Source organism: Dreissena polymorpha, chromosome 2 (genome assembly GCF_020536995.1).
Source record: "Dreissena polymorpha isolate Duluth1 chromosome 2, UMN_Dpol_1.0, whole genome shotgun sequence".
NCBI classification, from domain to species: Eukaryota; Metazoa; Mollusca; class Bivalvia; order Myida; family Dreissenidae; genus Dreissena; species Dreissena polymorpha.
The window spans coordinates 24861638-24875114 of NC_068356.1; the positions used below are offsets into that span (position 1 = coordinate 24861638).

Sequence of the window (13477 nt, forward strand, 5' to 3'; positions counted from 1 at the left end):
GGGGTGGTTGACGACTTCACGTTCATTGGGTACACCATCATCAGAAACCTTTCAATTGATGCTGAGGTAGAAAAGGCTCAGCTACAATGGACAGGCTGGCAAAGACACTCTGGGGATTTTAGCTTCTTAAAGAGAAGACCAAGATAGCGAAATCTAGACGACCATCATGCGACATGAACGCCACCTCAACACATTTAACATGCGATGCTTAAAGCGCAATTTAAAAATCAAGGTCATGATCGTATCCCGCAAAGTGAAATTATATAACGTGCTGGGATCCCAATCATGTTTGCCCTTCTTACTCAACTTCGTCTCCGCTTGCTTGGTCACGTGCGCCGAATGGAGGATTGGCATCTACCAAAAGTACGACCAGCTTGCGATTGGCACGCGACATGTGGATCGCCCAGCCCCATGTACAAGGATGCATGCAATATATACTTCAAAGATGTGGAAACTCTGGTCGAAGAACGCACCGCCTGGCGATAGTCAATAAACTGAGGAATCAAGGAAAATGAGGCAAGCAGATCAGAGCATGCAACTAAAAAGAGAAGCCTGCGAAAAACGCGCACCGCCCTTACCCCGACTGAACGCCACTTTGTGTGCGTTATGTGTAATAAGGATTGCCCTTCTCGCATCGGCCTGCCTAGCTACAGCAGGCGTTACCACAAGAGGTGACAAACTCAATAGCGCATCAGCATTATCCCCCGAGACTCAGCTCTGCCAACCTTTGCTGTTTACCGATATGAGCACACAAGCAGGGACACCTCAAAATAAAAACTTTTACACAACAAGCAAGCAAAATAATCTTGCATAAACCTAGAAGAACTTCAACTGTTAAATTATTCAGTCGTGTGAAGTGGTTAACAATTAAAATATAGTAAAACACCACAGTTTTCGTATATAAACGTTTAAATTACATGTGTCCCCATCTACATCTACATCGGTGCGTTGACCAGTCAAACTTGACAATTACTCAACGGGTAGTGGCGCTTTATACACATTTATAGGGATGGATAGAAATATAGATTATATACAAATACAAGAGGTGATGCAAATTAAGTACACTGTAATATTATATATTCAGAGTATATAAGGTTAGAAGAGATAATGCAGATAAAGTACACAATACTACATATTTAGATTAAGAATTCAGGTGACTCTAAGTACACTGCATTTCTGTGGGTGGAACTCCATACCCAATGTTTGTTCCCATTCAGATAGGGTTTGTAGGTCGTTCTGCAAGATGTCACAGTCCTCTTTGGCTCTGACTTGGTGATAGACAATGCAGTCATCAGCGAACAGCATTGAAGATGACTTCAGTCCGTCTGGTAGGTCGTTGATGAAGATGAGAAATAGCAGCGGCCCTAGGTCCTGAATATTGTTATGGCACCATATCGTTCTTATATAGTTAACAGCATTAACAGCGATCTTCGTAAAAAAAATACCTTCCAAAAAGATATAAAACTTGATATATCAAACGATCTTTGACAAATTATCGCAGACTGATCTCGCGCAATTTGCCACATACAGTTTGCTGTGTAAAAACAATTTACTCATTGAAAGTCATTATTTCATTAACAATTTTATCTGTCATGTTATATAATATGTATTTAACTCAATCTCATGCGCTCGCTAGTTTGGAATGACTGTCGATTCTTATTTTTTTTAGTTCATTTTCTTTCTTTCTTTCTTTCTTCCTTTCTTTCTTTCTTTCTTTCTTTCTTTCTTTCTTTCTTTCTTTCTTTCTTTCTTTCTTTCTTTCTTTCTTTCTTTAGTCATTCATTTATTCATGTACTTATTAATTAATTAATAATTATTTTATGTATTTATTTATTTATTATTTTATGTATTTATTGATTTGTTTCTTTCTGTCTTTTTTCTTTCTTTCTTTCTTTCTTTCTTTCTTTCTTTCTTTCTTTCTTTCTTTCTTTCTTTCTTTCTTCTTTCTTTCTTTCATTCTTTCTTTCTTTCTTTCTTTCTTTCTTTCTTTCTTTCTTTTTCTTTCTTTCTTTCTTTCTTTCTTTCTTTCTTCTTTCTTTCTTTCTTTCTTTCTTTCTTTCTTTCTTTCTTTCTTTCTTTCTTTCTTTCTTTCTTTCTACTTTGCATGATTAAAACTTGTATGTGCATCCTTGTATTTTTATTATAAAGATTGAACGCACTATATACAACAGCTAGATTATTTCCTTTATATTAACATTGTATTTACCGCTAATTAATATCAAATTGTGTATCATAAAATTACATGTGCCTGCATTAACTGAAGAACTATATACTGTATGTTATATAAATTGTATTTGAAAAGCATTAATATTGGTATTGTTTTATATAAGAGGGTCTAATAATAATATCTTATAATAATATCTTTATTACCCCCTTGGGATTATCTAGAATTCCAGACTGGCAAGAATTTGTTTTTGCCCCGTATTTGCCAAACCCAGAGACATTTCTCGGCAACAATATGGCTTTTCATTACATGTACTAGTAGTAAGGAGCGTATTCTAGTCTCGTCTTAAAGCGACATGATCAATGGTTATTTGCCAAATTGTATCACATATACACCCGACCACTGATACTCAAGATACACTATATGACAATCTTTCATGATTGACAGCTCTGAAAGTAACTGGCATCTTTCTTTTGAAATTGAACACATTATACAATCCCATAGGAAGGGGAGCCGTGTTCAACAGTATTTAAGTAATAGCATAGCGTCAGTAAGCAAACATACACTTGTCCTGGGTAAGCTGGTTTACAAGTAAAAGTACTTAAGTTCACATACGCATTATAGTCACTGACCAATGCCCTGTTTAAATCAGGTGTATAGAAGAATGATCTTATAAAGGATTTCATGTCCCAGTCCCACATATGCGAATTTTGTTTTTGTCGAGCCAGGGGTCGAACGCGGGATCATTGGATGCGTACTCCAGCGCTCTACCAACTGAGCTAGACGACCCGCATAAAATGTCAGCTATTAAAGCCGTATTAAGTATAAAGACGTGAACAAATAAATTACCATAGCACTGTAAGCACCATACGATTATAACTTACACTGCCGCAGATAGTGAAATCTGTATAAAGTAGGCGTATAGATAGTTTATCGCAAACCATAAATACTGAACTGTTTTTACCGTGAATGCAGCGTTACTCGTTGTGTATACAATTCTCTTCTTTAACTCCATTGCGCATTCCGCGCCTAACATAATTGGTTCTAGACAGCAGATGGATTGCCAGTAACCCAAGACCATCAACTCTATTAAGCCAGGCAATATTATAACCTTCATCGGTTTATATCGATTGGCCAATATTGCGTCTCAAGCCATTCTTGGCTTACTATTAGATCTTGTCTTATTTTAAGAAGTCAGGCCCATTGTTTTGCGCATTGTTGAAATTCGTTTTATTACTCAGAACATCAGGGGAGTTTTGTTGAACATATGGTTCGCCAATAAAAGGCTGTATTATTGATGTTACTTGTTAAAACAAATATCTTTCGAATCGAGGAAAGTCATACTCGTGTATGATCAATTTAATGTATATACATGTACATAGCAATCCTAAATTAACAATGACATGTAAATAAACATATACAGAATGCGACTGACTTTGTACTTGGAATAATACAACATGTTTTATTGAAAGCTGTTTATATGCCATTATATGGATACCGACATTATAGGTGATATTGGAAAACTAAGTAACCTTAGCAATACAATTTGTCTTAGGGGCGCCGATAGACTCAGCGTCCCACGGGTGTTTCTGCAGAACACTATCAAAATAGTGTGCGAGGTTTCTGGTCTAAATGGCATGCGTTGCCGAATATAAGACTAAGAAATTCGAATATCCATAATTATCACGTCATCTGTACATGCTTTAAAGCTGTATATAAAATAAACTCATAACAAACATGACGTTTTCACCTCGAGGACTTATGGTGACGTCAGTTGTGATAGGGGCTATTGCTGTTACAACGTTAGCATTGTCCGTGGCGACAGATGCGTGGTTGTTTACAACTGAAACTAGTGAAAATTTAATTGGAAATAGTACTAAAATACAACGGGTCGACGCTCAAATGGGACTATGGAAAGTGTGCGGTAATACAGGTATGATTCTGGTCATTGTGCTCATTTAAAATTAAGTTTGTTTTAATTAGCGCAAGAACAATGCTGCATTACTTTGTGCAACGCGTTGTTTGTCGTGGAAGATTGTTATATATTATTGGTAATTGAAAACGCATTTATAATAGTTCGTGAACACTGCCTTCAAATGTTTGATAACCATTCTTTTGTGTTATATATCGTCAAAATCAAAAATTGAGAAAAGACGTTTGCAAACACGTATTATATAGAAATATCAACACTTTTCGATTGCAACTCAAATAAAACAGCTATCAAACGAAATGTTAAGTCAGATTTATAATAATTTATTCTAAATATTTACATGAGCAACAGAAATACAAGTTTCAGCTGAATTCCTGCTTGTTGACACTATTTAACAGTTCTCTATTGTACTTAAAATTCAAAAATGGAGAAAAAAAACAAATTATATAAGAACAAGCATGTGTATATAAAATATATATTAAGAAAATTGCAAATTCCAATTAATAAGCCATCGAACCGAATATTTTTTGAATATGACTACAGTATAGCTACACAAACATTTAGCGTTAACCCGAGTACCCGATTTACCACTTTATGCGGCATGATACAATGAAGAAAACAGCTGAATTATTGTTATGGGCAAAATTAAAAACCAAGTATCAAATAAACATGGTACGCATTAAAGATCTGAAGAATACTTGGAGGTCTATAAGTATCAAATTTATAATAACTATAGGCGTTTCAATGCGTTTGCTTTTGTTATTACTTGTTTATTTTCGTAGAAATGTCCTTTTCTTATTAGGCTTTCTCAACAGAGCAAGCCGTTTACGTGGTTTTTAATAATACATTTTAGATCAAAATGTGCGGTATTCGTTCGATTGAGATCAAACGGTTTGTTAGTCGAAGGGCCCAAATGCTTAACATATCAATCTATTTGATAATCATAATTACTAAAGTCGAGAGATTGTTTCCCAAAAGAAATCTTATATCAAATATCAATTTAATGCTGTAAGCATAAAGCGTTCAAATGGAGGTGTATTGTTTTAAAATGACAATTAGCGAGTTTATTTTGCTCAAACTGGCGGATCCTTAGTCTTAGGAACTAATAAACTTCTCAAAAGCATACACAAAAACTGTGCTTAAATAATTATTAATATAGTTATGTCATTGTAATGTTAGGCCATAATTTCACCCTTACATGATAGACTGTTACTATGTTTTGCACACTGAATAGAACCTCATCTCTTAGGCGTTGGCGTCTACAGTTTTTCGATTGACGTTCAAAACCCAGCTAATTGTATGAACCGTTAGTACTTACTTATCGTTATTCAGTCATAAACGACAATACATTCTTTTGATGTTAATTTGTATTTGCACTAACATGAATAGTAAATATGTCAAAGTACAGATAATGAGATTTTGGGTTCCCTTTCACTGGTATAAACAATTCATGCTTTTAATGTACCTTTCGAATACGTTGTATTTTTGTTTGTTGTGCAGTCTCGAAACACTGGACAATTTTTCACGTGTCCTTAATAAAGGATATTTTTCGAATTTCATTTTATCATATGCACTTTTGTATATATGCATACAATACAACAAATGCTTATTCGCGTTTCATGCTTGTTTAGTTCTTATTCAGCCTAGAGACCTTTTCACGTTTTAGTAAATTGAAAAAACTGGAAAAATTTTCAGGTTTGCAAATTTTCGTTGCAGTTAAGATATTTGCGAGGAAACAGTATTACTGAAAATTTACTAAGTTCGAACACATCAATAAAATGCATCGTTTGACGATTTGAAAACCTGACAATTATAAAGCGTAACAATCGCGAAACGATTAAATAAATTGGAAAGTACTAATTGTTATCGCTATTTTTTGGGACATTACAAGGATTGCTTATCTATAGTGTAAAATACATAATTTACTATATAAGCATGGATTGCCGAGTGGTCTAAGTGCCAGACTTTTACTCCAAGGGTCAGTGGTTAGCCCCAAGGGTCAGTGGTTCGAGCCCCTTTGAGAATTATTTATGTCTCTTTTCTTTAATTGTATTCTTGTTATTTACTAGAGCAATTTAGTTCCAATCTTTACATTTATCATTTTGAAGCATTTAATGAAAGACCTCATTACATAACAAAATCTGTAAAAAGTTCCCTTTAAAATGAAATAAGTTGTAACATGTATCTTAAATATGAAGTTATTTTCCCAAACCCCACCATTCCAAATTGGAACACCGCGTAAAACGGTTTATGTGCATTTATTCTCGTTATTTGATATAAAATTGGTTTCCACAGAATCGAACTGAAATAAAAGCAAGCGCTCGCGCTATTCTCATTAACAACATCATTATCTTTTAAATCAATGCCAAGACTGGTATACTTTTATGTACATACATATTTACGTGAATGTCAACATTATTCAAGGTTTAGAAGAAGCATCGATTAACAACACCAATTGCAGTCCGCCTTAAAGTACAAACGTGCTGGTTATTTTCAAGATTGTTAATTGGGAAATGTGCAACAAGTTAACACCAGCGATTTAAACGACTTAATGAACGCACAAGTAGTTTTACCAGATATTGCTGTGTCATTTTTAACACGTGCATTTGCCCTTGATATACCATCAATTAACTCCCTTCTATGCTGCTTTTGTAGATTACCCAATAAAAGTCAGTCCTGAAATAACCATGAACACATCAGTACTTGGCACTGGCAGAAGCCATTAGCAAAGAGACATAGTCCGTTCTACTGGAACCCACCAAATAATATAATTCGGATATTGACATGTCTTGGCGGCTACGTGTAAAAAGCCTACGATTACATCCATATATATATAACACCCCTTCTCTGGCAAACAGATACTTCCATGTCTGCTCTGGACATATATCAAATTGCAATTTCTTATGCATTATTAAAGTTTATGTCACTTTGCAGGAGACAGTATTTTACCACGTGAAAGCTTTTGTTTTATGTGATAAAGTCATGATGCATAGCGTAATTTGAATCACAACGTTTCATACGTTTTAGACATAGGAACACTTTAAGCGGGCTAGCTTAGGAAAATAAGTTTAAGTCATATAACGGACCGGTATGAGTGAGTTGTTCATGAAATACCTCTATACGTATGAGAATTCTCACTGGAGGCGTGTATTGAAAACAATATTTTTTTAATTGTTTATATTTTGATAGCGATTGTATTAATGCAACATTGTTACTAAATGATTGTCGTCTTGAAAAGGGGGTATTTGCATGGTGTAGTATTTGCTTATCTTAAGGGGGGGGGGGGGAATTCCGCTATGCCATTTTAACAGCAATCGACGCTGTTTACAGTAGTTAACTAGGTCGTTTAACATGAAGAGAGGGTTCATAAACTTTGGTGCAAAATTATTAATTCGCCAAACTCACGTATAAGGTCTTTGTAAAATTTAAACTATGCGCCCACTCATAATAAAAAAAAAAACTAGAATATACAGTAAAATTGAGAGAGAAAAATTAAAGGCAATCCGTTTTGCAGAAACATGGTTGAATCAGAATTATTTAAGAATTAAGAACAACGTTAACGCATCGTTTACACGGTCAACAAGTTCACATCTATGATGTCCAGTACTAACATAACACAATTAAAGCGGGTATATACGATTTTTTATATGTGCTTAATTGTAATATATTGATAAAATATGTAACAATAACACAAAATAGGCAAGAAAAATTATACATTAAAGCAGAATTTCATAAAATGCAGCAAAGACAAATTAGCGCCCCGAGCCGATAGTGACGTACATATTTTCCTACAATAAACGAAGCATTCGTCTTTGTATTAGGATCGGAGATAGTGTTCGTGTGTCGTATGAATAGATATCGTTGCATGAATTCAAATAAACCGTTAAACTAAGTTTAGATGCACATCGTACATGTATGGTATACATGCTGGCGAATTCGGCTGTACAGCCGTTTTCAATTTCAGAATTAAATATCTGGCTTATTTCGCATTTTTCGACATATGTTCTTCTTAACTTTTATTTTAATTTATATTGAAATATATATATAATAAGTTTTTTACACAGTTTATATAAATTCATAAATATTTGACAAAATCGTATATACCCGCTTTAAGAAATATTTCTAAATTTATTTACAATGCGATGTTAAAAAGGAATAATTACTGTTTTGCTTCTTGAGAAAAACGGTACATTTCGTTTTCTTTTCTTTGATATTGTTTCTTCATTCCAACTATCTATGAAGACGCCAATTGCAACACAAGATATATCTATGTGACGAAAATCTGTACCACTTGGAGATGTGCGAGAAATGTTTGACAGTAATTAAGATCAATGGAGGGATATCGTGGTTGCATCTATTACGTCTTCAAACATGAGACATTACAGGCAAATGTGCTCTGCGAATAGGGAATTATGTGTCGCAAGTGTATATAGTTATGTTGGGAATGCTCGTTGTTTCGCATTGTAGACATATTGATTGCAAGCGGCGAGAACACGATAGGAGAATGCTTGATAACGATTCAAAATCGCGATATTAATTATAATATATATTATTGTCAGCATTGGGTAAAAAACAGTGGCCCTAAAGAAACCCTTTCGCTTAAAATGCTATAGCTTTGCCTTCGGCGGCTGACGCTGACGGTATATGCAGTATTTGTCCTTGTCTGAACTTATTAATATATTAACTTGTATGTTCAAGAACTCTCACAGGGAATAATTTACCGTCCACTTAAACGCATGAATTTCGGCAGCATTTCATCAAATCGTGTAAATGAGCAATATTGACCCATGCAAGTCCCCTCCCGCATGCATATCCCATCCCCAACCACGCATGATATACCATCCCCTACAACGCATGCTATCCCATCCGCAACCACGCATGCTATCCCATCGCCAATCACGCGTGATATTCCATCCCCAACCACGCATGCTATTCCATCACCAACCAGCAGTCTAGTTAATTACTTGTAGTTTATCCAACAATTTTATGAGTGTATGTTTACCTAAGCTGTAGTTTCTGACAGCGTTTCTGTTGCAGACGGCCGCCACTTCTGTACGTCGTACAGCTCCATCAAGACGGATGGCGAACGAGATGAAGGCGCGCAAACCTCGTACGCCATTCTGAGTAGGTAACGCATACATCGGGCTTTACGGAGACCGCGTTTGTTTGGAGCTATTCCCCTTTTGCGTAGATTGAAAATGTGAACGTTGATGCGCGTGTAAGGTTTTCACACACATATATAAGATGGAAACTTATAGGTATATCGTATTTCGGTTGAATTAAAAAAATGTATTTGAAACCACGACAATTTTAGGTTTTATGAATTATTCGAGTGTAAATAAACGTCTCAATATAACCTACTGTATCGCGTATTATGTTTCAATTTTATATAGCGCAACAAAAAAAAATAATAACGTGAGTACAAAAATACAAGCATACTGGGTTATATTATGTTTTGATCGGTTCAGGGGCCACGCGGATGGCTGCCATGTTTCCCGTGGTCTCCCTGGTGATGATCACAGTGGCTGTCATACTGGGTATCCTTGGTAACATCCGACAGGACATGAAGACCCTCTTTGCGGCTGTGATATTCGTACTCGCAGGTACGTCTGGTTCAATCCATACCAGAACGTCTGGTTCAATCCATACCAGTACGTCTGGTTCAATCCATACCAGTACGTCTGGTTCAATCCAAATCAGTACGTCTGGTTCAATCCATATCATTTACATTGGGAGGATTGTTTCTCAGGCAATTGTTATGCACGTATTTGCAAAATTTACGATCATCAACAATGCGATGAAAATTATCGCTTTAAAGCCACACACCTTATTTGGCATAGTAAATTTAAGAATAAATAAGAAACATATTTTCGGTTTAAAAGCGGTACCCTTTGAAAAATAATAAATTATTTGCTAACTAGGCTATAGATTTAATTTTATCTAAGCCAATTATAATATATCTGGTGGTAACAAGGTAAAAATCCGTCTTTTTTTTAGCTTTAAAACTTAAAAATAATCATGTTTTTCGAAATTGACGCACACATGTATACGTATGGAAATCCTACTTTCGGTTTTAAAAACCGTTTGAAAAATAATAAATTACTTGCTAACTAGGCTAATTTAAACGACAATTTTGCATACTTTCAAATTGCATCCATATGTATGAATTAACGTGTATTTTATTTCAAGGTGTGTGGCTTTAAACCTATTATGTCTCAATTAAGTACTAACAGTAGACAGTAGTAGTAGTACGAGTTGTATTTAACCATGCCCGTAGGCATAATTACGCATGATTCTGGGAAAAGTGTGACAAGTTATTGCGTTAACAATAATTGATGCCTTCTTTCCTTCCAGGAAGTAAGATAAAGAGCTCGTTTATATTTACTAGAGGCTTGTTGAAGGAGCGTTTGATTTGATTAAAAATGTGCAAAGAAAACGTATATACCAGACAAAATACAGGAGCCTTAGTTTGTTAATGTAATGAACTTATATTCCCTAATGCGCAACATTCGCATGACCAGCGTCATGTGAACATTGTTCTTATGCCACATGCGGCCAGTGTAGCTGCAGCCCAACCAAGCCTGCGCTATAGTGTATTTATGTTTTTAAAAGCTTTGATACTTTAAATAATCAAAGAATTCAAAATCAATCAGCCTTTCTGTATGCATACGGTTGTGTGTCGAATGATTTGAAGTATATCTAGTATATCAATTGGACCATGCAACCATGTGCTGTTATTTACAACTCAAATATAAACTCAAAACGGTAATTACATCAATACATTGACTATTATCTATTGGTAAGTCTCATATTAGTTTGCTAAATTGAATATTTTATGTTAATTGGCATTTGTAATCCCGTGTTGCAGGCCTGATGCTGGCTGTCGGCATCATCTTCTACATCTCGGCCATCAATGACGAGGTTGGATACCGCACCAAGGGCAAGGAAGGCAAAAAGTTCGAGTACGAGTACGGCTGGTCCTTCTTCTTCGCCGGTATAGCGTTCATGATCGCCGAGGCGACGGCGGTGGTATTCGTGACACAATTCATGCAGCGGCACGCGAGCAGGGACGACATGGTACGCATCATACCCGGCCTCGAGGACAAGCTGGATGTGGAGAAAGATACGTTGAGCGGAACAACGAACCCGACAATAATACTGTAAGGGCGAGGTGACGATGGAGTCAGCTGTGGGTAAACAACGAACACGGACATTTTACTGTTTAAAAGGATGAGATGAGATAGTGTTCAATAATTAACGATGAAAAACGTTCACGAATATGTACATGTCACTGCATGCACAAGCCTATTAAAAAACTTATAAAGCATTTGGTACCCACCATGTACTAAAAAATCTTTATGTGTTCTCAGCTATATAATGGATACCTAAGCCGCCTTTGAGAGTTTCGGCATTAGCACATGTATTTTAAAGTGTAAGAATAGGTTCGTCGATGAGTCTACGAAGACAAAATGATTGATAATTGTACATGCATGTTGGATTTATTTATATTAATTATCGTACCGGTGTGCTGGAATACATGTATTGAACACATGATTAGTTAAGCCGTCTATTTCAATAACAGTGTATTGAATGTCTACATACCCCATGTGTTAGCGTACTTGCACATTTTAACTGGAACATGCGCGTGTGTGCTTGTTTACACATTTGCACGATTACAATAATAATTATTACTATTATATTTATACATTTATCGGAGTATACAAATAGTTTATAATATATGTATATTAGCAAGTTTATTAAACAATACATCCAGAGGCCAAAAGCCCAAGTGGATATTGTATTATTAAACAAAGTAGTAATACACTTTAATGCAACAATACATACATGTATTATTAAATACTAGGTTTTCATATTTACAACTATCGATAGTATATATGCAATTTGATATGTGTAATAACTTCAAATTATAATGGAGCTTATTAAGTGCAACCATATATCAAATGTAGTATAATGTACATATGCTAGGTCTATATAAATTTTGTGGAAAGAATTATATTTATTTTAACATATCAGAATGTGTTTTGAATATGACTTTTGTTTTGTCCATGTAACGGGAGTTTTAACATATTAATGTGTTTAACTGAGACTACTTAGCAATCGTTACATTTTCTTTTGTTTCCAATACACGAGAGCTGTCTATGCAATTGATATAAAAATTGTGTTTGATCTGTTTTGTTAATCATTAATAAACATTTTCTGCGTAAATTAAGTTTGTGGATTGTTTTTATTGTGCAAACTCACAATGTAAAAGCGGTTTTAACGTCAAGCGTATGTTGTGATTACGGTTGTAATAACTTTACAGTCATGTTAACATATCCAGAAATCGCATGGTTTAAGGATATTTATACTAAACGACGGTTCAAATATTTTATGAAATTTCTATTGTTTGCATAATTTACTTTTTTGACAGTTGACGTGTTTCAGCGTCAAAAAATCAGATGTCATTTGCTGATAATCAAGCTGGTTTGGTAACACAAAAATTGTTCTTTGTATTAACACATACCTTTCAAACATTCAACATATTCTTTGCTAGATTGTCAGACTGGGTTGAAAGTGTCTTATTTTAATTAAAGCACAGACCTATGAGACCTGATTTCAAACCAAAGTGGGTAAGACAGATAATATACTTAATCTACATGGGAATAACGCATTTCATTAACCAAAATGAACAATTATGTTACTCATTCGTGTATTTTACGAAAGCATGTTATAATATTATCAGAGAAAACATTTGGGTGAAAGAATACGCACATGGTATCCGACGTAGGTCATAAAATGTATATATCCATATACACGTATGTACATTCAAGTAAGACTTGATAACAATATAGGATCCGCCTTTGAAAGTTATTCAGGTCTCAGACAAGGTGAATGACTATCACCTATACTGGTATCTTTTGAAATAAACTACTTGGATGATACATCGTGCCTTATAGGGGCAGAATGGGTTGATATTGGGACGCTGGAATTTTCCTTACTTTTTGTACACAGACGTTAATATAATATTTGATAAGTCTTGCATTGATTTAAAAAAATAGCCTATACACAGTAATTATTGAAAAAATAAAACGTGGTTATTTATGGCTATATAGATTTTCAAATGACAAAGAGGTATTTATTGGAATAATAATCATGATAATAATAATGTTGATAATGAAGATTGAGCTTAGTCTTTGTCCTATTCGCCTATTGTTAAATAAAGGATGATCTGGAACTTTAACATATACGAAACACGTACACAGTTTTATTGTACATTCAACTGTCTATAAAAAGACAACTTCATTTCAACTATTTACATAATAAAACATAATAAATTCTACGATCCGTTATTAAGAACCCATCCTTAAATAATGCAATTTCTA

At 34.8% G+C, this 13477-nt stretch overlaps 1 protein-coding gene across 1 annotated transcript; it reads left to right on the plus strand.

The window, feature by feature from the left end:
* Positions 1–1215: 1215 nt before the first annotated feature.
* Positions 1216–12250, plus strand: LOC127866294 (voltage-dependent calcium channel gamma-5 subunit-like). Its single transcript, XM_052406751.1, has 4 exons — positions 1216–1328; positions 9132–9218; positions 9563–9697; positions 10963–12250. The coding sequence occupies exons 1-4, from the start codon at positions 1283–1285 to the stop codon at positions 11256–11258; spliced, it is 564 nt and encodes a 187-aa protein (XP_052262711.1). The 5' UTR covers positions 1216–1282; the 3' UTR covers positions 11259–12250.
* The last annotated feature ends 1227 nt before the right edge of the window (positions 12251–13477 follow it).